Source organism: Culex quinquefasciatus, chromosome 3 (assembly GCF_015732765.1).
Source record: "Culex quinquefasciatus strain JHB chromosome 3, VPISU_Cqui_1.0_pri_paternal, whole genome shotgun sequence".
NCBI classification, from domain to species: Eukaryota; Metazoa; Arthropoda; class Insecta; order Diptera; family Culicidae; genus Culex; species Culex quinquefasciatus.
Window position 1 is genome coordinate 79392800 of NC_051863.1, and position 27153 is coordinate 79419952.

The following is a 27153-nucleotide window of genomic DNA, read 5'->3' on the forward strand; positions in this document are numbered from 1 at the left end:
ATCTGTAGCTCACTGAAAAGAGGTCGTAGCGCCCCACCGTCACGAGATATCGAAAAATGAATTTTGGATTCAGGGACCATAACTACCTCTCAAAACAAAGTTTGAAAGAAATCGGGTCGGCGACTTTTTCCGAATTCGTGTGAGTTGGCGGAGAATTACCCCAATATTTGGAAAATTTTAATGACTTTCGTCAAAATTGATAAAAATAAAAATTTTGATCAGCCGCTTGCAAAAAGCCTATAATTTTTAGGAAACTGACAGAAATCTACGCAAATCAAAAATCAGTCTCTTGGGATCCAGAACGCATCGTTGGGCAGATTATCCTGGAGGTTTTCGTGTTTAATTATTCAACAAATCAATTCATTCAGCAAAAAATGCACCAACTTCACCCGCTTCACGGTTGTTCATCCCCAAAGGTAAGAGCCTCTTTGTCAAGCAGGTGGAAGAATATATCCGCTCCCTGCTGCTGTTGATTGTACAGCAAGTTAAACAACGGCGTCGTTGTAGTTGGCGGTAAGACTAATAAGATTCATTACTCCTGCCAAGAGAGACGCGGGTGCGGCTAATTATGCTCGACTGTGTCCCACAACCAGTGGGCGGTGGGTTAAACCCTTTGAAACCAAGATTAACGAACCACACAGGTAGTGGTAGCCCCAGCGAGGGAAAACTCTCGTTGAGAATATACACTTGGAAACTACAATATTAGGGGAATTTGTGTGCTGATGCTGTGGGCAGGTAATAAATCCTCCGCGGAAATCTACAAATTGAGGAACTTCATAATTTATTATCGGTGGAGCAGATGGTGTGCCTTGGTAGGTCACAGCTGGTTCAAGTATAGGATATAATTTTTACATAGTGAAATCAAGAATTTCAGAAAAATTTACCCAGCTGAAAACTGCTTTTTTATATTCTATGCTTAATTTTCTTTAAAAAATACGTTTAAGGAAGCAATATCAAACATTTTCTAAATATTTCATGCACATGCAAGAGAACAGAAAAGATCAATAGAAAAAAAGCGATTGAATTGTACAAAAAAGCACAGAAATGGCAAATAAAACACAAGTTGTACCAAACGAAGCAAAGAAAAACGAATAACCAACAGTGCTCAGCTCTGCAAGAATTGCGATTTTAGAGTTCGAGAGCATAATCTCGACCCGGTCGATGCGACACCCATGTTTTATTTTGGTTTGCAGATTTGTGTGTGTGTGTTTCTCTAACCTAACGCTAAGTTATAGAACTTGTGTGTACATCGAAAGCATGTATGACGTATGACTTATGTATGTAGAGTATTTACATCGAACGAGAGATAGCTGGTGTCATAGTCATAACTATCTAGAGGAAGTAAACATATTTACATAGTTAACTTTTGAGTACGTAGTTGTTGTTTAGTCTAATGATATGCAAAATTAATCAGAATAGTTCTAGAAACTGTTAATCGTTTAGTGAATGTCTAAAGGTAGATTTGGTTTGGCTTGTACTAGATTTATTGACTAGCTATAATTACCTTCTGGGCTGGGCTCAGGCTTTCAGGCTTCTCTTCCTCTCATTGACACTGACACTGATGCGTTTACCACACGTACAAACACACACACGTACACGCACACGCATACGCACAAAAGCCGCCAAATGGCATCACTTTGGGGCCGCCGAGAGGTGTTAAACCGAACACATTCATTTGGACAATTTATTTATTCATTTCAGGGGGGAAAATATGGTCAGGTCGAGGTGAAATGATCGTTGATGCTATTAATTGCTCTGCGGGGGAAGGGAGGAATTTTCCTCACCACTTATTTTCGGTTTGAATGGTGGACCACGACAGAAAATACCACTCATTGATTGAATTGTTGATTCATCTCGTTTTATTTCAGTTACTCTTGTTCTCCATCGATTAACGGTTGAATGGGTATGTACAAGCGAGTTTTTTATAACTCATGTTATTTTTTTTTTCTCATTTGCATCTCATACTTTCTCGTTGTTTATTAGTATTCATTTTTTTTTTAACAGTTTGCCTTTCATTATTTACGAAACAGACCCTCCAATCAAACGATAGTGGATACAATGTTGCTCTGTTATAAAAGTGTACTCCATTATGGGTGGTATAAATATTGATTCATCATCCCAAAGGAAAATAAAACCCGAAATGATTGAATTAAAATCTCATTAAACATCGCCCACTGTTGCTGTTTACTCTCTGAAACGATCCTGGCTGCAACTCATTAACCAAACAGGTACGGTTTCAATGTTTTTACTTCTCCTTCTCCTCCTCCTCCTCTTCATACTGATGACTGTATCCGGTGGTATAACTCGTTTATTCATACGATAAATGGTTGAGGGAGAGCTTGGTCGCGAGGATCCGCCATCCTGCCTGGAGTGTGTGCGGGTTTGATTGATTTTGCTTTCATGATAATTGTATTATTATTTTTAAAATTTCGTTCCACTAAATGGTGTGTGAGTGTGTTATATTCATTATTGTCCTCAATGACTGTTATATCGATGTGTGTTTGTGCTATTTACAATTTGTGTAGGTGTATTTGTGGAGGAAGTAATTAGAGGATCCCGTGCAAACATAATTGAATGCAAATTAATTGGTTTAACGAATCAACACCCACAGCCACGGAAACTAACGTGAGCAATATTGGTATCGCATTTAACTGGATTTATTTGCTCATTTGTAGTCGACTTTGCCAATTAAATTTAAATATATTTGTATTATCGCTATTCAGAGCACCATATAACAGAAATCATTTCAAAAAGGCAATGAATGAAATAAAAAAGATTAAATCAAGTAAAAGCCACACACTTGTGAAACGTTTATCAGACCATGGCCACCCCAGCCGGGCAAATGTAACGGTTTTCTGTATGCCATTTCCGCCAAAGAGTACTTCCGTTCCCTTTCCAAAGTTTTTTTTTTAATCTGTATTTCTGGACAGCTTTTACAATCTTCTGGACAATTAACTTTGCTACTGCTATCGCTGGGATTTCTTTTCCCCAGTGCAGAAACTCGGTCCGTATCTAAAGTAATTAAATGTGAGCAAAAAATAAACCCGGCCAAGTGTAAAAGCTATTTCCTCGATTGCGTGCAACACCCGAACAACATCTACTGACAATTGTTACATCATATTTCATTAAGGTGTCCCGAACATGGGACATTTTTCAAAACTGTGCACCACAAGCTGAATTTTGTTTTCTAATTATGAGCAAATTTGTCAACATTTACCCATTTATGTTCTAGGGTGAAATTTACAAGAGAAAATTAAAACATTGTATAAAAAACTATTTTTCTGCAAATTTATTAGTAGGTGGCGTTGTTTCCATTCACTTTATTAAAGTAAGATTCTTTTTGGAAATTTCACGCTTTACAACATTGTCGAAATGACCAAAACTGTACATCTTACTCCAGAAAAGTCATATTAGCGATTTAAAAAAAAAGTAAAAATGAAGATGAAGGAAATTCATAAATTTGTTTTGATTAAAAAAATCCATCTTTTGAAAAACAAAAAATGTTATTAAATTGTTCGAGTGATTCATTTTTTTTATTTGAGGCTGCACTTAAAACATTCTTAATACGTGTATTGGGTCAATTTAAAGTGTAATGGTAGATTTTACATGTTTTCAAAATTAGTTTTGTCCATCATGCACAGTTAAAAAAATCATGGTAATATTACATCTGGGTGCATTTTTCATGTCCATAAAAATGTAATTATACCACTTGTCTAGCGTAATGTCACTTTTTTAGTCTAATTTAAATTAAAATTAAATCTTAAAAGAGGTTATTTTCAACCTTCCAAATTTACACATTTTTTTTACTGTGTGTGTTATAACACAAAGGTTTTCATTATTAGTCTTTCTAAAATATATTCTTAACTGAAGCAACAATGTCAATCAATAGGAAGGCCTCATGGCGCGGTGGTTAGCGGCTTCGGCTGCCGATCCCTTAGTTGCTATGGGACGCGGGTTCAATTCCCGCTTTATCGTCCTAGTCTTCTATCGGATGGAGAAGTAAAACGTGCGTATAAGAGGATTTGGTTGACTCAAAAATAGTTGTTGTGCCACAGTTGGGTTGAAATGGTCAATCTCAAAAGATTTCATTGCAATGACTTTTGTCAGTCGAGATTCGACCGTCATTCCTTTATTTCTGACCATAAAGTGTCTGGTGCTGTAACCCAGACTTTGGTATATTTTCAGTTCGGTTACCTCAACCCAAGTGGATCGATCCAACAAATTAGGAGAAATGTGTCGAGATAAAAGTTTTCCCTTTTGGGAAAACTAAAGTTGGTCCATCCGACAGTTCTGATCACTGTGCCGTTTGGCTCGATACTTGTCGCCTGAGGGCTGCCCGAACAAATAAACAAGTAATCAAAACCACACCAAATCTGACCACTTCAACCCATAGCTCTTCCCAAGAACCGGACAAAAACCTGACTAAAAAGTACAAATATTCGGCACAAAAGTTCACCATGTGACAAATTTATACGGCGTAACATCTGGTGCCGGGTCCCTTTTGCCTGCATTTCCTAGACGATGCCAACCCCGGTTGGAGAAATAGTTTTGCTGGACAAATTGTTAAGCGGTGCTATCGAAAAAAGTTTCGGAATTGATGGTATCGAAGTGGGATCGAATTTTGGAAGAATGTGTTACCTACCCGTGACAGTAGCAGCAGCTTGTGGGGTAATCGTAACAGCGGTTGGGACAAATTTTAAAACTTTTATAATTTTGCAATGTACCACCACGCGATGCAATAAATTGTCAGGGTGGCAGAAGGATTTGAACTTTCTTCGATGGAAACGCATGGTGTTTTGATGGGGAATTTAGTGTGGCATCAAAAGTCGTGCGTCTCCAGAAAATTAAATTTAGGCGATTCTTGATCAATTTCATTATTTTCATAAAATATAACAATTTGTGTATAGTTTCAATGGTAACATGTTTGACAAACATTTACATTGATAATTCCAAAACAGGGGTCTGTTTTGTTCAAGATTCAATATTAACTATTAATGGGAAATATTTTCACATACCCTCATCAAACATAACTCTGTACAATTCCATTTAATACACCGCTTTCCAGGTGGGTACTACTCGTAGAATCGAATATTGGTTTGCATTTTCAGCAGATTGGTAATTTATGGAGGGCCCTTAAAATCGAACACTCAATAACGGGCGAATCCATATTGCTCATAAAATATGAAATAGTTGCCGTGGCTGGAAAATGCAGTCGAATTCGAATGTCGAACGTGTTCTGTAGAAAAAAAAAAGTTGAGTGGTGGACTCGATGTTACAGGTGTGCTCAACATAGTTTGGCTGGAGGCCATTTTCGATATTAAAACAATGCGGGAAAGGATAACATGCTCACCTGGTGGTGGAATGGTTTGTATTTGCAGCCCGGGAGCACTCAACAAAAGGATAATAGATTGCAACTGGTATTTTGTGTTTTTCTGTTGGGGGATTACTGGGATGATGGATGATGCATTTTTGGTGAGAATTCGATATGGTTTTGAACGAGTTATTTACAAAAGTGGTCTATTTGCCCTAACAGCACACAAATATTTACATCTGAATTGCTTCCAACGTGGATTCTGTTTGCTTCATTAATTTAAGTTATTATACTAGATGGAAAATGTTGTTCAACGAGATTGACTAAATGTAGATTTTGATTTTGGTTCTTTAGCATTCCTACGACCTATAGATTAGGAAGGAGTTAACATACGATACTTTCAACAACTGTTTCAGTCCAGATCAAACCAAGGTTATAAACAATATTACAGTCTTTGAGGAGTTCTCAACTTCAACATGACAATACTCTTTGGTTCCAGATTCTTTCTAACAAGTTTAGCCTACGATCTGAAACTTTGTTATACCATCACCATATCTGCCCCTTGAATTAGTTCTACGGATAAAATGATTAGTTTCTAGTAACTGTTTCACCTACCTATTCAGTTTTTGTCCCGTGAATGACGCGGAAAAAATGCAGCAAAAATATACGCGTACGAAAAAAGCCACGAAAAGTCGCGATAAATTCGATAGGTTTCCGAGTGTCGTCCGAGTTTTCACACTAGTCAACAAGATTTGTTTTAATCATAGTGCGGTTGTTTTCGATCGTGCGCGAAATAACAAGTTTATATTTTCTTTTCAACAAACTAAGCTCATTAATTACGGACAGTCAGCGGGAGAATTATAAATTGATTGATTGATGCGCATGGCATTGACGTTAAGGGTATCGATATGGTCGCCATAGGTCAAAAAGGATTAAAAAAATCCGTAAACTATTTTTATTACCGTCATCTGGGACGAATCGAGACTCATGGGGCTAATTGAAATAACTGTTTCATCCTTGTTACTGCACAATAATTGGATATTTTTTATTCGTTTCGGATAAAACAGATAAAGATTAACAAAAATATTGCGTCGTTTTCCAAATTTCAAGCTTTTGAGTGCTCTAAAACCTGCTGTCCCAATACGGACTGTGATCCCGATTCGACCCAAATGACGGCATTAAAAAAATCGCACCGAATTTGAGCTATTTGTTACTATGGAACAGTCAAAAACACTTTATGAAAGCTGTAATTCATGATCAAAGTCATGTTTTGGTCGAAAATAGAAATAGGCCTAGTACGCAAAATTTGAAATCATTTTAGTAAACAATAAAATGTTAGCATTTTTTAACTAAGTGAAATTAAATGCTTTTCGTATCAAAAGTCTTTTGATGCACTGTAAAAAATTTCAAAAGAAATTCTTATAAATTCAATAATATATATTTGTTAGTTTTCTTTTTTTTTTAACTAACAAATATGCTGTATGAAAGGAAATTACAACCAATGAATTTTCATTTGGCTCAGCTTAGCCTACTTTGCTCAACTAGGCCGAATGGCAACCATATCGTACGCTATAAAATACTTCCAACATAATGGCACGGTATATCATGGGGCCTACCCATTTTTTTCTTTTTTCATTGGGTAAAATAAGTTACGTGATAAAAACCCACAAAAGAACACGCTTTCCAAATTCGTGAAACCCCACACTTCAAACAGAAATTCGTCCTCACATAATCTCAATTTCGGTTGGGAAATTTAGCATAAAGTTTGACCACCCCCTTCCAATTATAAATTGAACCTTTAATAGTGCACACTTCAGGTTGAATAGGGGCTAGGGAGGTGCTCTCAGATTTACGATTCGGGAAGCGATTCCACATTTTGGAAAGTTATTTCACCATGGAAGGAATGTAACGCAATCCGCGGTCGAATCGCGTGAAAATAGAAAGTATTCCTTAATCTAATACGGATCGCCACCTCCATTACAGAGCAGAAACGAGAGGATAGGGGGGTCGCTCAGGGAAGGGGAGAAATTAATTATTCCTGTAATTTGCATTCCGCCTTGCCTTGATTCATTTCCACCTCATTTGCATTTTCGGTCCAATGCGACTAGTTCGCGGTTTTTTCTCCAATAGTTTTTCCTTTTTTCTTCCTTTTTGCTCACTTCCTGTCTCGTCGATTGCGCTTAAATTTTCGCCTTCCAGTAATACTTTTCCACTCTACAGGACCCGTTTTTCTCCACCCTCTCTCAAAAGTGGTGCTAAAAATAAGATAAAAAAAACCTCATCGAAATGTGCCAGCAGCAAATTATTCCGTTTCGATTCTATCTTCCCGTTTTTTTTTGCTGAACACTTTTTGGTGTGATGTAAAAAATGGCTATTGATTTCGTCTTTAGAGATAGTTTTTCTGTTTTTTTTTTCATGTTGCACGGAGTCACGCTAAAAACCGTAGCTACGGGCCATTTACAGAACGGTTCATTTTTCCTTCACTGTTATCGTCATTTGATTTATTTTGCTTCAAAATTTCCTTAGAATATGATCGTTTAGATAAAATCACACTTGGAAGAAAAATTTAAAATAAATTTAAAAATAATACATTCCGGGCAAAGCTATATGTTGTTTCTTAAAATAAATTTAAGTTCAATTTTAATAGAAAAGCATCATAAAGTCTACATATTTGGTAGAATTGAATAAACAAAATCAAATCAAATATTAATTTATCATATAACTTTTCCTTCTAAGCGTGTTATTATCCTAAGTCCCTAGCCAATTTAGCATTTTTCGTTTATACTGAGGCCAAATTTCCCAATCAGAACCTAAAAATGGCGTTGACACGACTCTGAATATCTTTTCCGACGATAATTGGCTGCAAGGGTCCCGAATGTCCGACTACCGAAGCCGTTTACCCTAGTAAGAAGAACACATATCGTTCCCGGGAGACGCGCGCTTTTACGATCGCCGTTGATGGATCGAATCGAGCGTGGCTATCAACATCAATCCGGCCATGATGGATGGCCACAGGGCGGAGTTGCGATTGCCACTGCCGTAGTAATAATTTCCTAAACGAGAGAGTGTCGAGATTCCGTGGGAAAAAAACAAGAGGAAGAGAGAGAAAAAGAAGGAAGACGGGTCTTATTTATCTTCCAGTTTTACTAGGGGGTCGGGTAGCTCTATGGCTTATGGTGTTCAGTTTTATAAATTTGATAATTGATTTGTAATGTTTTTAAATTTTCTTCGATCCAATTATTTCAACAAGATATTTTATAATCATGGATTCTGGTATCCTAACAATAATTCAAATTGTTGTCAAGAATTTAAAGATCTAAAAACTCAAATTGGCTGTTCCAATATTTCCATAGAAAAATCCATAAACTTAAATTTTGATCCGATATTGATCTTGATCAAACAAAAATATATAAAAATCGAAATAACAAACCATGGCTTTAACATTTGAATGAAAAAAGTGTTTTAAAATGTTTTTACACCTGCCCAGATGTTTTGCAATCTATAGTTTTCAAAAAATCTAAGTATTGGCAAAATATTCTTTTTGTCGAAAAAAAACAGAACGGAATTTCACCAAAAAAATATTGTTGATCGATCGATGCTAACTTTGATTTTAAACATGACATGAACTTTAATAAATATTTGCAACGGCCTAAATTCTTAAAAAATTTAAAAAAATTCATGACAAATCGAATTTTATATTTTTTCATTTAATTTAATGTATTCTGTTGTTAGCTTCTAGCTCTTTGCGAATATCACTTCTGTTCAAAATTGCGGTCTTCATTAATTCTTTATTTATTCATCAAAGGAAACGTTTCAAATCGAAATAGGTTTAATTTGTTAAAAACCATTCATGCGTTAAAAAGTTGAACGGGCAATGACTTCATGAGACACGGGGAATGAAAAGGCAAAAATGCAAACTTGTGGTTGAATATAAGAGGCAAGAGATCTACTTACTGAAATTCTTAAATTCTAAAAACTTATTATTCAATTCAATCACAGTTGTCAAATTTAATTCAAAATACCTATTAGGGGTGATATTGGGTCTGAGGGGGAATTGGGTCATACAAAATTTCTGATACTTGTACTGCCCATGTTCGCATAAATGTCCCATATGCAAAAACAGCAAGCTGAGAAAAACGCATTTGAAGTTTGTCCCATACATAAGGCTACGTGTTAAGTTTTCGTAAAAAACTGGATTTCCTCCTGATTTCTAGAACAAAGTACTGGATGTTATAGACTCTTTTGAAAGAGCACACGATTTTTAACCAAACTGCATCAAAAACTCAAAATCGATTAAAATGCATATGGGATATTTATGCAATCAGGGGCAGTGTATAATCCAATCAATTCCAAAATATTCAAATCAATATTCAAATAAATTAATGTTAAGTATCACACCTTGTACGCTTTACAAGTCAAGTATCAACAACAAACTTTAATATATCAGAACACATAAAATTCGAAATTTTCATCCAAATTTATCAAACTGAACACCACGTTTTCCTACAAAAAGTTGCTGGGTCATTTTCGTTATTGGGTTAATGGGCGCACCAGAGAAACGCAAATTGAAAAACTCAAATACTTTAAGCCAGGGTCAGGGGGAAAACTATTTTTCCATTTTATACGGGGATAAGAAAATATGTCAGTGTGCTCAAATGAAAGATTGGATGAGTGTATTTTAGTGGAAGTGGGTGAGTGAATCAAGCAAAAAAGAATTCTGTTAGGCGATCTCAGGGTGAAACGATTAATCTTCGATGATTGATGAGTGTCTTCGTTTGCGGATTGTGGTTTTGCTACCGATTTCTTGATCTCTTGGCGATTGAAAAGCGCACAGATAGTTGATGACTCGACAAATTCTTTTTTGAGGTTTTGATGATAATGCACTTTACAATCTAATATTGATTTGGTGATTTGGCTTTGAGAGGAGAGAGCTCAAAAGAAGTTATCGAAAACGTGAACAACGTTCATACATTTTGGGAAACACGGAAAACACGACATTTTTCCATTAAAAAAATCAGATTTAATTTAAAATGAACGTTTAACTTCGTGTTGCTAAAATTCATGAACGTTGGATTCGAAACAATTTTTTTGCTTTTGGTCATCTAAATCGACAGCTCTTGGTACCAATTTTGGTGACATGGTGAAGTCAGCAATATTCGCACCCAATGACCGTTAATTTAACACCAGTGCCACAGTGGTGCCGTACTGTTTCGTTTAAGCCAGCCAATCAAATGTGACATATCCGGTTGATTAAAACCAATTAAACTGTGCTCACTCATCTCATCTTTCAACTAGTCCGGGGCTTTCTGTCGGAGATGACCGTCAGATATATGCGAGATGACGAAAATAGAAAGCTGTGAGAGGAGCATTTTCTAGGAATGAATGGCAGATATGACTTTAATTGCTTGGTAGTGTAGTTCAATTTGAGATGGCAGTTGGAAATCGAGTGAGGGGAAAAGAACAGCAAGAACAAATGCCAGATACTCTAAACAGAAAACACAAACTACTCTACTCGATTTGAGTTCAATTCGGTGGAACAAGGGAAAGATAAATTAATTTGAATTGTAGGCGCGGTTAAACTGGATGCACTAATTTAAATTTAAGGTTTTTTTTGAATGACTACCAAGAGAAAAGAACAACACCAATGAACGAACAAAGGGACAATCAATTTGGGAGGTCGTCCAAACCGTAAAAAACGACAAGAGTCAACATTAAGCGAATGGATTATCTTAAACCACCGGAAATGAAATGCACAACTTGAATCGCACCGAAACAAAAACCAACGACAAATCTACAGACGGAACAAAAGGAGTGAAACTTCAGAACGAAATACGTGACTGATTGCGAGTTTCTTTTTGAATGAGTGTGTGCTTTTGATGTGGTGAGGTCGGTTGCCAAAAAGGATGTTCCAATTAGAGGAAGAGACATTCGAAATTAGCATTGATATGCAGACGCCAGTTTTTTGTTGTTGTTTTTGATGATGTCAGAATATTCGACGTTAATTTTATTGCCTTTTTCATGTTTTCTTTTTGTGATTCACCAATTGACAATGGGGCGATTGTGTGTGTATGTATGTGTTTGTCTTAGCTTATCTAAAATCACTTAATCGTACGTTTCTTCTCCTATCCAGGACTTATACAGCAATAAATTAAATCTAAAACTATGTCGAAATTGGAAACTCTAATTAAAATTATTCTGACAAAATGAACATTATATTGCTTCTGGTCTCCAAGCCAAAGAAACGAAAGGAAAGGATGTCGCTTTTTAAACGTGGTGCTATTCGCGTACGCCAAACTTATAAATAACGAGAAGATTAGACTGGTTCAAATTATGGTTTCCCAAAGACTGACCGCCACACGTTTTTCTTAATTTACAATTCAATCGAACTACTTTTAAAGTTTATGAGCTCAAACTCTTAATTAAAATTGTTTTGATTTATTTCCTTATGTAATTTTCTTGATCTTTTGAAACATTAAAGTTTTAAGAATTCAGAACAGTTATTGTAATGCAGTAACAACCTATTCATAATTTTAAAGTACAAACAAATTGAATTTAAATCGTTTTTTTATTTGATTTGTGTTTTTGCTATGTTCTTTACAAACTAACCAATTCACTTATATTTTCTTGGCAGAGTTGAAATTTTCTTATCAAAATTGGAACCAGTCTAATAAAGAAAGATGAGAAAATAAGGAAGTACTTTCTCCTTCCAATGCACATAACAGCAGATAGTACGTGAGAAGACAGGAAATAATTTACCAGAAAGGAAAAATTCGATTCTGCTCTTAAAAGTACGAATCTTCCTCCCTACTGAAACGCTATCTCTTACACCAATGTGATGTGTTTTGGATTTTAAATTTCACTGGTCGCAACCTATATCGCATTGGGTTTTGATTTGAAATTTGGAATTTAGACACTTTTTAACGTTCCCAAATGTGCTGCCAAACCAAAGAGGATAAAAGATTCGCAAAATTTAGAAAGCAAGCCAAAAAGAGTGAGCAAATAGAGTAAAAGTTCATAGAATGAGCAACAGTACAGAGCGTTTCAGTTAAAATATAGGAAGTAATGTTTACACAAGCTCGATTAAAGATTTGGGTTCTGTGGAACCGTAGCCGACTCTCACGCGCACTTTTATGTTCTGCCGGCGGTTCTTACATTACTTGGTCACACATCATCGGGTGGTGGTGATTAAGTCACGCGTATTATTGATAGAGAGTGGTGTAGATTAGAAGCGATAAACGAACACAAAACTACACACAGAGTAAACAAACAACAGTAAAACATGTTCCGTGGGCCGGGATGCGAAGCGGCCGGCGGCGCTGGCCGGAGGATAGCCGAATCCAGCCGAGTAAACGTTATACAAGCTGCCAAGATTGTTGTTGGACTCACCTCGGGCTGTCTTCAGCAGCAGGTGAGCCGGCTTCGAGAACCCGATCGCGTTGTGCGCCATCAGCTCTATCCGGTAGTAGGTGTCCGCTTGCAGGTCGCGCATCTCGTACGAGGTCGAGATCTGGATGTCCTCCTCGATGCAGGCACCCTCCAGCTCCGTCCACACGCCGTTGATCTTGGAACCCTGGATGAAACAAAAGATGAGACATGAATAATTCGTTTCGAACACATTGGTTTCTACAAACTTACCGGGCAGAACTTCACCCGGTAGAAGTTGATGGGCTCTCCGTTGTCAACGGGGACGTTCCACCGCAGCTCAAAGTGGTCGGCGTACGGTGACGTCACGATGGCGTCATCTTCTTCGTCCTCCTCCTGGATGGGCGTGTGCAGCGTTTTGGGCGTTTCCGGTTCGGATCGTTTGGGCGTGGAGTGCACCACATAAGCGGCCCACTGACCAAGACCGACGATATTGCGTACCGCAAAGCGGAAGCTGTACGACGTCTGCGGTCGCAGCCCTTCTACGATGTACGGACTGTCGGGCGACCAGGTGCGGTTCAGGGCGGTGTTCCAATCGGGGTTAAACTCCTCCTTGTATTGAACGGACACGGCCGTAATGGGCAGTCCTCTTTCGATCGCCGGTGGAATGATGTCGAAGGTCATGGAGGTTGCGCTGACGGACCTTGGTCGAGCTTGTCCAACCGCGTCCGGAATGCGTGCTTCGCGAAGTTCCATGACATGTTCTTCGCTACCAAGTCGGTTGGTGGCAACGCACTTGTAGCTCGTGTAGTAGCGGGGTTCCCGAGGAATAATGATCAGATCACTGCGCGCACCTACATTCTCGACCTTCATGTTGATGTCGTACAAATCCAACACACGTCGGTCGTTCCAGCGCCATTCGATTGTCGCGTTCGGGATGGCTTGAGCCAAGCAGCTGAGATTTGCCGGGCGCTGCTCCCACGTGTAAACTGGCGGCAGTGACTTCATGTTGTCAAAATTGGGTTTGTACTCGACAGTGATGTGTCCCACTTTGTACGCAACATCTCCCGGATTTCTCGCGATACAATCGTACAGTCCGTCGTCAGTTTTGTCTACTTTGTGAATTCGCAAACTGCCAATGGTCTCGCCACGTTCCGCGTTGGTATCCAAGTCAAGCACGATGCGGTCGTCACTGACCTGCAGTCCAACAGAATACTCCTCGGTCGTTCCAAAGCGACGGAACGTAATCTCCGGTGGGGGTCGTCCAAATGCTCTACATGCCAACACGGCGTCACTATCTTCAGGTACGGTAATGTTCATGAATTCCAAAATCTTTGGACGAATCAGAACGTTCAGTTTGGTGGTGGATTCGGAAATACCTGCTGCATTCTTGGCCACACACGAGTACGTATCGTGGTCATCCTGCTCCACACGGCTAATGTCCAGCTGACCGGTCAATGCGTTAACGGAAAATCTATTGAAACAAATGGTGTGGAACTATAAAGCTACGGGGAAGGAGAAAGAAACAAGTCAACACAAACATACCTATCTATATCAACTACATTTTGCTGTGTGCTCTTTTTGATCCACTGGAACTCAGGTACGGGCTTGCCGGTGGCGTTGCAAAGGTACGAAAACGATTGTCCCTCGACAGCATCCAGCACCAATGGCAACTTCTGCACCTCGGGCTTGATTTGAACCTCAACTCGAATTACGCGCTTCGCCAGCTCGCCGGTGGATATGACTGCGGCTCGGCACGTGTACAAACCGTCGTCACTTTCGGACACATTCCGAATCAACAGCCCACGATTCTCAATGACGTACCGACCGCTGGATTTAATCTGCAAATTGCACACACTCATTGTACTCACGCAATTCCCCAAACCTCACAAGAGGACCCAATAGACTCTGAAAGTGTATGCCTTACCGGATCTCCATTACGGAGCCAATCCACGGTCGCCGGCGGATTTGCTGTCACCTCGCAGCGAACAATGTAGTCGTCACCCAGGATTGGCCGCTGATCCTCCGGTGCATCCTTCCACGTAATGGCCACTGGAAATGGATAGGGGGAGAGAGAGAAAGAGCGTGAAATGGTTGTGGTCAGCAACGTTCTATTCTGGGACGGTTCACTTTCAAAAGATATCATCGTGGCTCTCGAGTTGATCCCACTGAACAGACCAACCGGCTAACGTGCAATTTAAAACAAAGGAACGAACAAAGGAAGCTCGTCGTCTCGATAAACGTTCGTTACAGCCCGAGCTTTTGGTACGGCATGACAATTGCACTGCTGTTGCACATATTCAGCCAAGTCAGCACATAAATACACACACACGCACACACACACGGTCGTTATGCTGCTCAATATGCATCAGCATCAGTAGCATTATAATGCAAAGGGCTTTATGAATGGAGCAGAGAAGGATGCTGGTCGTATAATATCCCTCCATAAAACAATCCCCCACACCGCACACACACATCGCGTGCATTAAACATTCCATTGCTCCGCGCGGTGCGCTCATGTTCATGCCACACTATCCAAAACTCAAATGTGTCCATAACGAGGGAAATTAAAGTTATTCCCCAAGTGTGTGTGTGTGGGGGAGGATGATCTGACAGAGGCAACGCATCGCGGAGATCTGGTACAAATTCCAGAGATTGCATTCCACAAAATGCGCACCATTAGTGTTATGCAACGTTCGTGTGCGTATGTGTATGTAAAATTTATTAAAATCATTAGATTGTTAAATAGTTTTGCTGACATGCCGCAACGATTAAAATTTCAGCGGCATGCAAAGTTTTGATCGAACCCAGTGGGGGGAAATTTCAACAAATTTTTCGAGTCTTCTTCGGTGGGTAGGAAAAATGGTCTTGTTTTACAGCCACCACAAATGAAAAGTTGGACATTTCCGTTTTGACTCTTAGCTGGCCACATTGAATATTGCTTAAGGGCCTAGAATTTTTGTGGCATAATTGTCTACTGATACTTTTCAATGTTTTTGATTATATCCAGTTTGATGTTATTTTTGGAATTGCAAGTCTTTTTTTAATTGCATTGCATTGCATATGCCAGAGGTATATTTACACCCTATCAAAGATAATATTAAAGCTGTTTGTCTGACATAAAAGATGCACTCCTTCCCAGATGTAATAACACCATGATTTTCTTTGCTGTGTATTCACTCCGTCTTATTTCATGCAATAATTTATAATTTTTGTGCTGGTTATGAAGATAATTTCCGTAGTAACATTTCAAAAGGGCGAATCTGCATTTGTAAACAAGCAGTCTATCCCTTCCGCTCAAGTGACAGTTCACGTCAAGTAAGAGGGGGATAGACTGCTTGTTTACATACGCAGATATTATATTACATTTAACTATATATTATAATACTAACCACAACTTTCAACAATAATACAAACACGGAGCGTTTGGTACAGAATGTCCACGCATCCTTCCTCCCCTGTAGATTCTGTGAAATGTAATCCGTTTTCAGAATCCTCTCTACGATAAACACAACGTGGTAGAGCTGGCAGCGTTTGTGTTAGATTAGATTAGATTAGACAGATATTTGTTAATGTTTAGGCAGTTCTAAATGAAAAAAACGTTACTTAATTCACCTTATGGTGGATGTTGCCTTCCACATATTGACCGACCTTCAAATATTTTCTAAATCTAAATTCATACAATCACTTTTCATAGTTTATGGATGCTGAGATAATGTCTCGTAAAGCTTAAATTTGGAGAAAAAATAGTTCCTAGTGCCATCTAATTAGCCCTAATTTCTCAGCTCTCGATTTCGTAAATGTCCGGATATCACAAAAGTGAAATTATTTAATACCAAACCCTCACATTATATATCATTAGGAAGATTATCAAAAGACCTCTCGATGAATAAACAAAAATGAAGATCTGGTCACCCTATCGAAAGTAATGGCCTAAAATGGATGAAAATGACTTCCGGATCTGTCTTTTGACACATCATCGAATAGTTAATTTAATCAGACTACTCGCCAAATAATTGCACCCAACCAAAAAAGAAAATGATATCCGGATCTATCTTGTGACACATCATTGCAAAAAACTATGATATCTAGTCACGTTATCTAAAGTTATGACTACTTCAGTGATATCAGGAGATTGATACTCGTCTGAAAAACCTGTATCATTTTCTCCTTCAAGACAGTGGCACCGCGTGGTGGTAGCTGCCCTGTTTATTACACTGTGAAATTATCCATGGCTAATCCAAGGAACCAAAAGGTGGCAACAGAAATGTCTGTCCAAAAGGGGTGCTGCAAAAAAACTCATTATTTTTATCAATTTTTTTAACAAATCAGCAACAATTAACAAGTTTGATAGTCAAACTACACTTCGTCGCCGTCGTGCAAACTTGTCGTACGTGCATTTTGGGCCAAATTGAGTAAAGAACGCCATTTTGTGCAGCTCACAATGCCTCATCTTTTGACCTTCACAGATCCCAAAAATTTGATTTCAGTCCTGAGATATTCAATGAAAACCAAAAAAGGTCCGAAAATTTTTGTCACTTTTTATATGAAAGAAGTTTTAATCTTGTCGTGCTATCTTGATGTAAGTGCGACAAATGGCAAAGGGATTTTAGGTCAGAACGCGTTTGACGCACGTACAAGTTAGACTACCGTAACCATTTATGATTATAACTTTGGACTCCGGCAATCAAATACAACCAAATTTCGGGGCAATGCACAGAATGGTCAACCAAACAAAACGTGTTTGTTATTGTTTACATTGCGTGTTTTCGTTTTTGTTTAATCAAGGTCAAACATTAAAACGCGTTTTTCTCGAAACATCGAAATGGCGGGTGCGACAAGATAGCACGACGAAGTCGACTTAAAAGTTATTCTTGTTATTTTTTTTTGCAAAACCGCATGTTTTTATCAACGAAAGTGCCAAAAATATTCGTAATTACCTTTTGCCTCTTGGTGGTGCTTTGTATAAGTAGTGGCCGATGTTTACGGACGTGCACGCAGAACACAGAACAGTGAGAACTAGCGAAAATGACTCACTTTCTTCTGATACATGTCGCCATATTCAAATTGCTTGAAGATTAATACCCGTGGTGATATTAATGTTCTTTTACAAAAACGTAATCGATTCCATCACTCGAACCATGGTAGTTGTAAGACTTTTTAAATAAGCTCGAACCAAAACCCTTATATTTTTGATGACCATAGAGTCCAAACTCATCATACGACACATCTTTGAAAAGATTTCAAGTCCATCGACAATCAAATTATTCTTTAATATTTATCTTAACCAAATTAATGTTAATTTGAAAAGTGTAAGTAAGGCATTAACCACGTAGGAGAATTTTGTTAGTTTTTTCCCCATGGATATACATTGGGTAGATGTCCCTTTTTTCGGCCTACTAAGTAGAGTGCACTTTTAATGCAATGTAATTCTCTAATCTCGAAAAATTAAAAAAAAACCCGATTTAATCCCACCTGGGGTGAGAAAGAGCCTTTCTTACTAAAGAATATAACAATGGTAGAACTTTTTTCAATTCATAACATCGACTTTGTTTATTTATAACGTCAGCACAAAAGAAAGTTCTATGATGAAAGCGATGTATGTATGATTTGCAAAAGAAATAAAAAACGCTATTTTCACCAAAAGAATATTTTCAATCGTACAATATGTTTGTACGTTTGTAATCAAACTAGCGTTTATGACAAACACGATCATAACAAGCTTCCTATGCGCCAGTGACAACGCACACCGCGGTTTTGGTTTTTTAGCTTCCGAAACCGAAACCGAAAAGCTACGATATCTTACATGTTGTAGGAAACATCGGTAGACAAGCTACTACAAAACGAGTATAAGTCGAGCAACAAAATATATGCGCCAGTATTCGAAGCTCAACTTGACAACTTGTCGACTTGGCGAGGGAGCGTCGAAAATCGATGCAGTGTGATTTTTTGACGATTTTTCCGATTAAAATTCATGCTGAATCGACATATTTACGAAGATGGAAATGACGTCCAGCCTAAAAATAAAACCTATACATTTCTTTAGTAAGAAAGGCAAAAAGTAAATCGTTCTAAAAATTGATCGGGATTGCCGATAAATGTCGAATTTGTTTCAGATGCTCAATCATGGTCTGTACTATGAATGTAGAAAAAAATTTCAAATAGAATCAGAAATGAAAAATGTTGGCGAAGGTCACCAGGTGGGCTTTTACCTTTTTCAGGGATTTTTTTTCTTATGGTAGGTTAATCAAACGGCTCTAACTCCAGAACCATATTATGAATCTGGATGAAAATTTGGGAGGTTATAAAGCTCAAAAAATAAAATTTTTGAGATACATAAAAGATATGAAAATGAAAAAAATGACCATATTTTCATTTGAAAACTGTGTATTTTGTTGAAAAGTCTGGCCGCATCCAAAAACAGATGGATATTTCGAAATTTGCGCGGCAACTCGCCCAGGTTCAGCATATTAGATTTCATCTTCATTCAGAAGAATCGAAATCGGATATATGGGAGCTGAGAACGACGCGACACAAAATTTGGCAAAATTTTACCACATACGAACATCACTCGACCTCCACGGAATTTATTTTCTCAAAATTCGAGGGTTGGAGATAGACGAGTTCTGTCAAGGTGAATCGATAGAGCGTCGAAAATCGATGCAGTGTGATTTTTTGACGATTTTTCCGATTAAAATTCATGCTGAATCGACATATTTACGAAGATGGAAATGACGTCCAGCCTCAAAGTAAAACCTATACCTTTCTTTAGTAAGAAAGGCAAAATATGTACTACCATTTGATCTTCAATTGTACCAATTTACGACCCACCTTCTGGATGAGTGTCAAGAAGCGATAAGCAGAATGGTGAAAATTTTGGACCTAATCGGGAGTTACCAATTTTCCACAAAAAAATTAGATTCATAACTTATGACAGTTTTTCCTCTTAAATAAGAAATAAAGAAATAAACTTTTGACTTATAAGTTTATTTCTTTATTTCTTATTTAAGAGGAAAAAATGAATTATTCTTACCCATCAAAAAGTGACGGCCTGTATCATTCTCAAGTGGAAGATTTCTGGCAGACACGTTGGAATGCACATTTTTGCCTTCCTTACTGAGGTACGGCTATAATCCTGCTCGAAAAATAAATTTTTCATAAGAACTTCGTAGACCCACCTTCATGTTTACATATAGACTCAGAATCGATAATTGAACAAATGGCTGTGTGTGTTTTTGTATGTATGTATGTGACCAACAGATTAGCTCATATTTCTCGGCACTGGCTGAATCGGTTTGACCCAAACCGGTTGCATTCGACTTGGTTTAGGGGTCCATGGATCGAGTTTCGTCATATATCGATGCATCTGTGCTCTCTTATACTAACTAGATAGGAAAACCAGCAAACTTAGTACAATAGAGCACAGATATGGTGGTCAGAAATTTATTCAAATACCACCATGGTACACATCGTTTCCAACGAGTCAATACATTAAAGATACGGCAACCCTGTCCCAAGTTATGGCCACTTACGTGATATTTATGTCCTTTTTTGAAACCAGAGTAAACTATGTTTGGATCCATCATCCGAACCTTCGTTGGTTAGGTCAAAAACTCTTTCCAAAGAGTCTAAAACTTTGAAATCTGGCAACACTGTCTGGAGTTATGAACCTTTGAGTGATATTTATGTACTTTTTTAAGTTGCAAGACAAAGCTTTTAGACATAGCCTGCGACCAAAATAAAGACTGCTTGCTTACTTTAATTAAAGGGTTCTAAGTCGGAAACACAGATAATGTGTACCCCTGAAAAAGTGTGATTTGAGGGGTACATAAAAATATAAAAAAAAGAGTTCCTCTTGCCAATGCATTTTCAAGGCGAAATATCGGTTGGAAAATAAATGTAATGTAATAAATGTAAATTTTAAGATCAAAGCCCGCCTAGAGACCTTTTGATTTTTAATTTGACACGATTTAAAAGCTTCAAAATGACTGCCCTTGCACTTACCGTAAGTTTCCACCGAAACGGACGCGCCGAGCTGCTCGGTCACGGAGTAGGACGCCGCACAGTAGTACACGCCGGCCATCGATTCCTGCAGCGAGTTGAAGATCAGCGCCAGCGCCTGCCCGGAGGCAATCGACTCGGTGTAGATGGGGGGTGACGATTGTCCGGCCCTGGAATTAAGGTGAGATAGTTGGGGGGTGTTAGGGTGGTGTTGGGTTAGACTTGTTTATTGCACTTTTCTGTATCATAATAATGCAATGAAAGTGGAAAAGTTTTCGGACAGGAAAGTTTTGACATGTTTAAGTGTGTGTCGGGTAAAAGTTCTGTACACTTCTGAGAGCAGGAAGAAAATTAGGGTGGTTGTGGTGTCAGTATTCGTTACATGAAGATGAGAAGGGACATCAGCTGGAGGAAAAAACTCTTAATTAGATTGAGGACGGCTCGAACGTGCACACAACAGTCTGCCCTGGTTTCAGAAAGTACCAATGATTAGAAACATCCTCATCAGCAACAACATCATCACCATCGTGAGGAAAAAAGTTGGAGGAGCCTTGGAATGTCTGGAATGAAGTTCTTCTTGTGCAATACGAATGTTGCCCAGGAATACCATCGTCAAAGAAGAAAGGAAGAAAGACCTTTTGGGACCTGCTACGAAAGCGGAGGAATTTGGACTGATTGAATTGGACATGAAAGTGGGGCTAATGGATATGGTATACGGCGACGCCGGAACGTGATGTGGAGCAAGGCAAACAAATCAATCGTTTGAAATTTGCCAGCTCATTAGAAGGTACACTCCACGTATACGGCAAAGTTCTAAGTGTGATGATCTATCAATCCTGTGTAGGTGTGGGTGTGTGTTTATGTGGGAGGGTACTTTCTGTGGTTTGCTAGCATTATCACTAACGGCTATTCTCCAGAAACGTAAAAGATAGTGTACACGTGGAGTTTCATTCCACCGGTGAGAAGTGAGAGCACACACGCACGCAGAATGCTTGGAATGGATACCAATAGACAGATTCTACACATCGGAACTAAACTGGTAGGAAAAGGTTAGAGATACAAAGCGAGAAAGATTGATAGCAAGTGGTTCGTGCTTGCACATAATTAGAGTTTGATTGATGCGTTCGATCGAAGGTGGTCAATGGAGGTGTTGGTTGATGAAGTGAGATGAGATTGTCGGTGTTTGCTTTTGCACGATAATCTGAATAGCTCATTGCACAAGTGGTCAGTTGAAGGCTTCGAAAGTTGTGAGAATCGCAAATTCTTCAAACAGTTGTAGAAATGATCCACAAACAATTTATGCAATGCAAACACACTTTTTAAATTTCAAGTCTAATTTTTAAAATTTTTGAATCTAAGTGTTTCAAAAAATGCTTTATTATAGTTACGCAATATATTTATTTTTCTCTCAATAATGTACAAAAGTATCAATACAATAACGCGTGATTTTTTTCGAATTATATCTTTGAGTTTACATGAATTCGATTCTTCAAGTATTCAAATCCATAAACATGAAATTCTGGTTTGTTTCTTTCTCACTGTTTAAAACTTTCAATCATTGTTCCAATTATTTCAAACATTTAATTTGACTGTAATAAAGTAATATGATAATATGATTCATCATGAAACCATCAAATGAATCGTCTTATTTTGTTTATGTTTAGTTGTGATTTTATCAGATACTCTTAATGATTGTTGATGAACATTGATGTGAATGGTTAATACACTTTGTACAGTGTCACACGAAATCAAAATAAAACAAAAGTGGCGCAGTTGTATTAATGAGCTCGGTTAACTAAAAAACTCCATCAACTAAGTACACAGATGACACTATTTATTATTGTTTTTTTTTTTCTATTAAGGAAACACACCGCGGTGGCTTCAGCATTGGCTACGCTCGCTGAAGAGGAAGTGTTGAAGCTCTGCCACCCCGTGCGAAACTATCTATAGGCTAGAGAAAGAGATCGCGGTTACGCTCTATAGTTCTAGAAATGCATGAAGGTGGGGAAACATGATGAAACAACAACAATCAAACTCCAAAATGCACACTTACTTCGCTGGGAGCTTTCGACCTTTAGAATCGTACTGTGGGTAGTAATATTTAGTCCTAAACAATAAAATAACGAAAATTAATTTTGACTGGATGAAATCGGGACGAGTTTTTGGAGGGCGAGGGTGTTAGAAACTGGATTCTCTCAAGGGAAAGCTTCTACAAATGTTTTTTTTTCGGTGGGGTAAGTTGTAAACGCCAATTACGGTGCGGTGAAAAGTCACTGCATGAAACAGAATGTTACAAGGAACAGAAAGAACGAAAGCAAGTCAAACACCCAGGTGAGTTGGGAAGGGGAAACTAATCACCGTTATACACGCAAAGAAGTTTTAACAAACTGCACAATTTAAAACAGGAAACCGACGACATTAAAACAATCACACCAGATAAAAGTAGTTGTGCCGGGTGAAAAAGTTACGTTTTAAGTTTTGTGCAAAGTTTTGTAAGAAAAAAAAAAGATTATTACATGCATCACCTGGTAATCCGAAAGTGGTGGTTGGCAATTTTGGGAAATTACACAATTCTCGGAAAGTTTTCGGTCTTCAATTTTAATTAAAGTTTTTGGTGATTTAGGGATACATCAGCTTGAGAAAAACTCAACCGAATCCTTTTTTACAATAGTAAGACTAATTTGAGATTGGATAATAAATCCAATAAATAACAAAGCATGCCTTTAAGTTTCACAATAAAATAGTAATACGTGTCGTGTTTTTTTTATATTTTCTTTTTGAGGTGTCAATATTGGAGTTCGATATAACTTTTTGAAATGGTACAAATTTACATAGAATGTATTGAGTCTGAAACAAATAATGCAAACCTTAGAAAAAAAATTATTACTTTCAGAAAGAACCCTTTTTTAAAGCTGTGTTTAAAAAACAAAAGTTGACTGCAACAATCTTATAACGACATTTATATTTTGTAGAAGTTTGCAAAAGAACGCAAGAGCGACCGTTCTCTCCGACATAAATTTACATTTTTCTCTAAAACTATTTAAATGGAATTCGACTGCTCTAGAGTTTATAAGCATTAAGCAGGCTTTTATTAGATGGTGAAAAATAACCTTATAAAAATATAAGGTTATTTTTAGGGTAAGTGAAATTTCACGATTTCGCGGACAGCGTGAAATCCGCGAAATTTGTCTTTTTCCGCGAAATCCCGTGAAATTTTATGTTTGTGTGAAACTGTAACGATACCATTGTTCAATTACTAATAACAGTGGATTTTCTCGTTGTCGATACTGAAGGGACAAAGCAATCTTCATGAATGGACTGTCATTTTTTTTTACAACTGGAGCAATATTGATATCGAGAAGATCGACAGCCAGAGAGGGCTACATGTCGCAGAAAATTCAAACTATTTTACTCATTTTGGCTGGACAAGATTGTTGAATCTTGCTTTGATTTGAAATTCTATAAAATGTAAACTGATATAACAGAAGCAAATCAGCGAAAACTTTTTGATAATACACATGCCCTACATTTTGTTTTAAAATATAAATAGAGCCATAAACCATCCATAAACCAGATGGTAACTTTATTGAAAATTATGAGATTTTTTGTGTAACGTTCAAATTTAGTGAAGATTTTTTAGTTTATTGAAGAATAATATATACAGCAATTCCATTTGAAAAGAGCCTAAACCGAAAAAGTTCTCGATCGGGCTCAAACATTTTCTGGGGTTCCTTGGCCAAAATAATTAGACCCGTATTTTTATTTGGCCATTAGGTGACGTACATCGTGCCAGGTGGTTCAAAAATTGCAATTTTCGTCATTTTTCGCAAAACCTCTTTTCCGAAAAGTCATATCTCCGCGTCATTTCATCCGATTTCAGCTGTCTTAGACGCAAAAGAAAGGTGGTGAGTTTGGCTATTTGGGAAAATTAGTAAGAGGTTTCAAAAATCTAGCTTACCATTTGAAAAAGTCGCATGAAAACTTAAAATGGCGTTTTGACCGTGTCTGGACCAAAGAGCCTATGTATGTAAATATTTTTATCGGATTCCTCGGAAAATTTCACATGACATTTAAAAAATTGGCGATGTCGAACCGTACGTTTCCGAGATATGATTTTTTGATGACTGAGTTTGTCGACGCGCCACGCGCAAAAACGGGAAAATGACGAAATAGGCAAAAAATCAACTTTTTCCACTAAAACTGCCATAACTTTAAAATTTCAGCGATGACCTATAGATGTTATGGTAACAAAAGTTGCGTCTTTCAACTACGAAAATTTTGATATCCAAAACATCTATAGGTCATCGCTGAAATTTTTAAGTTATCGCAGTTTTAGTGAAAAAAGTTGGTTTTTTGCCGATTTCGTCATTTTCCCGTTTTTGCGCGTGGCGCGTCGAAAAACTCAGTTTTTAATTTTCAAAAAATCATATCTCTGAAACGTACGGTTCGACATCGCCAATTTTTTGATATAATTTGTGAAATTTTCCAAGGAATCCGATAAAATATTTTCAGACATAGGCTCTTTGGTCCAGATACGGTCAAAACGCCATTTTAAGTTTTCATGCGACTTTTTCAAATGGTAAGCTAGATTTTTGAAACTTCTTACTATTTTTCCCAAATAGCCAAACTCATCACCTTTCTTTTGCGTCTAAGATATGATTTTTCGGAAAAAGAGGTTTTTGCGAAAAATGACGAAAATTGCCATTTTTTGAACCACCCTAGCACGATGTAGGTCACCCCAATGGCCAAACAAAAAAAAATACGGGTCTAATTATTTTGGCCAGGAACCCCAAGAAAAATTTTGAGCCCGATCGGAGAACTTTTTTTTCGGTTTAGGCTCTTTTCAAATGGAATTGCTGTATAATTAAGCATAAAAAATAGTTTCTGCGATTTGAACAATAGATTTTCAGAGTTATTTTAGCATTTTTCACGTTCCGCGAAATTTGCGTGAAATTTGTTGTTTTGAAATTGAGGTCCCCGTGAAATTTGCTATTTTTGAGCGTGAAAAATCACTAAGCCTAGTTATTTTTTACGATCTTAATTGATACTTCGACATTTCGGAACAGTTCTCATATACTTTTTACTTGAAAATTATACCTTTAAAAAAATGCTTGAATGTAAACAAAATTTCCCATGAGATTTTGTTAGCATTTGTTGTGCTAGATTTTCCCTCTCGAATGTCAACATCATTTTTTCGTAAACGCCAACTCACACAGCAGACGACCCGTCCCCTCTTCGGTTTGCGTGAAACTTTGTCCTAAGGGGTAACTTTTGTCTCTAATCACGAAGCCAAGGTCCGTTTTTTGATATCTCGTGACGGAGGGGAGGTACGACCTCTTTCATTTTTGAACATGCGAAAAAAGAGGTGTTTTTAAATAATTTGCAGCCTGAAAAGGTGATGAGATAGAAATTTGGTGTCAAAGGGACTTTTATGTAAAATTGTACGCCCGATTTGATGACATACTCAGAGTTCCTAAAAAACGTATTTTTTTTTATCGAAGAAGACATCAAAAAAGTTTTAGAATCTCGGCCATTTTCCATTACTTAACTGTGAAAAAATTGGAACATGTTTTGTCCCAGACGGGTCATTTTTTCATTTAAAACAAAAAAAAATCATTTTAAAATTTCGTGTTTTTTCTAACTTTACAGGGTTGTTTTTAGAGTGTAACAATGTTCTACAAAGTTGTTAAGCAGACAATTACAAAAAATTTGATATATAGACATAAGGGGTTTGCTTATAAACGTCACGAATTATTGCGATTTTACGAAAAAAAAGTTTTGAATAAGTTGTTTATCGTTGACTATCGCCGTTCATGGTCACCCTCGACATACACGGATGGCGAAACAATAAGAAAGTAACTTTTTCAAAACTTTTTTTTCGAAAAATCGCGATTACTCGTGACGTTTACAAGCAAACTCGTTATATTTGTATATCAACATTTTTGTAATTGTCTACTCTACAACTTTGTAAAACATTGTTACGCTCTAAAAAATAACCCTGCAAAGTTAGAAAAAAACACAAAAATTTAAAATGAAAAATTTTGTTGTAAATGAAAAGGCCAGCAAAATCAAATGGTGCGCTAGTGTGTGTACGCGAAACGTCATTAATAGGCTTAGTGATTTTTCACGCTCGAAAATTGCAAATTTCACGGGGACCTCAATTTCAAAACACCAAATTTCACGCAAATTTCGCGGAACTTGAAAAATGTTAAAATAACTCTGAAAATCCTATGTTTAAAGCACAGAAACTACTTTTTATGCTTCATTATGTATTATTATGTAAAAAAAATTACTAAATTTGAATGCGACAAAAAAATTCTTCCAATTAAAAAAAAATCCTCCTGGTTATTGGATGGGCTCTATATATTTTTTGAAACAAAATGAGTAGGGCAAGCGTATTCTCATTTACTGAACTGCTCTTTTAATATTCGACTAACAAAGCTCAAATGTTTTCGCTAATTTGCTTCTGTTATATCATT

The 27153-nt window shown here is 37.5% G+C and overlaps 1 protein-coding gene across 7 annotated transcripts in view; it reads right to left on the bottom strand.

Annotated features, from left to right (window-relative positions):
- Positions 1-27153, bottom strand: part of LOC6035842 (fasciclin-2) — a 104307-nt gene that overhangs the window by 12931 nt on the left and 64223 nt on the right. For 3 of the 7 annotated variants that reach the window (XM_038264394.1, XM_038264392.1, XM_038264391.1), the window contains exons 3-8: positions 22728-22781; positions 20678-20844; positions 14601-14725; positions 14219-14514; positions 12947-14147; positions 12698-12881 (exon numbers count right to left, since the gene is read on the bottom strand). In XM_038264394.1, the coding sequence (XP_038120322.1) occupies positions 12698-12881; positions 12947-14147; positions 14219-14514; positions 14601-14725; positions 20678-20844; positions 22728-22781 (2027 nt within the window). Of the gene's footprint in view, positions 1-1836; positions 8365-12697; positions 12882-12946; positions 14148-14218; positions 14515-14600; positions 14726-20677; positions 20845-22727; positions 22782-27153 lie in introns of those variants that run through there. The other 4 variants (XM_038264397.1, XM_038264396.1, XM_038264393.1 and 1 more) reach the window with 2 other exon arrangements.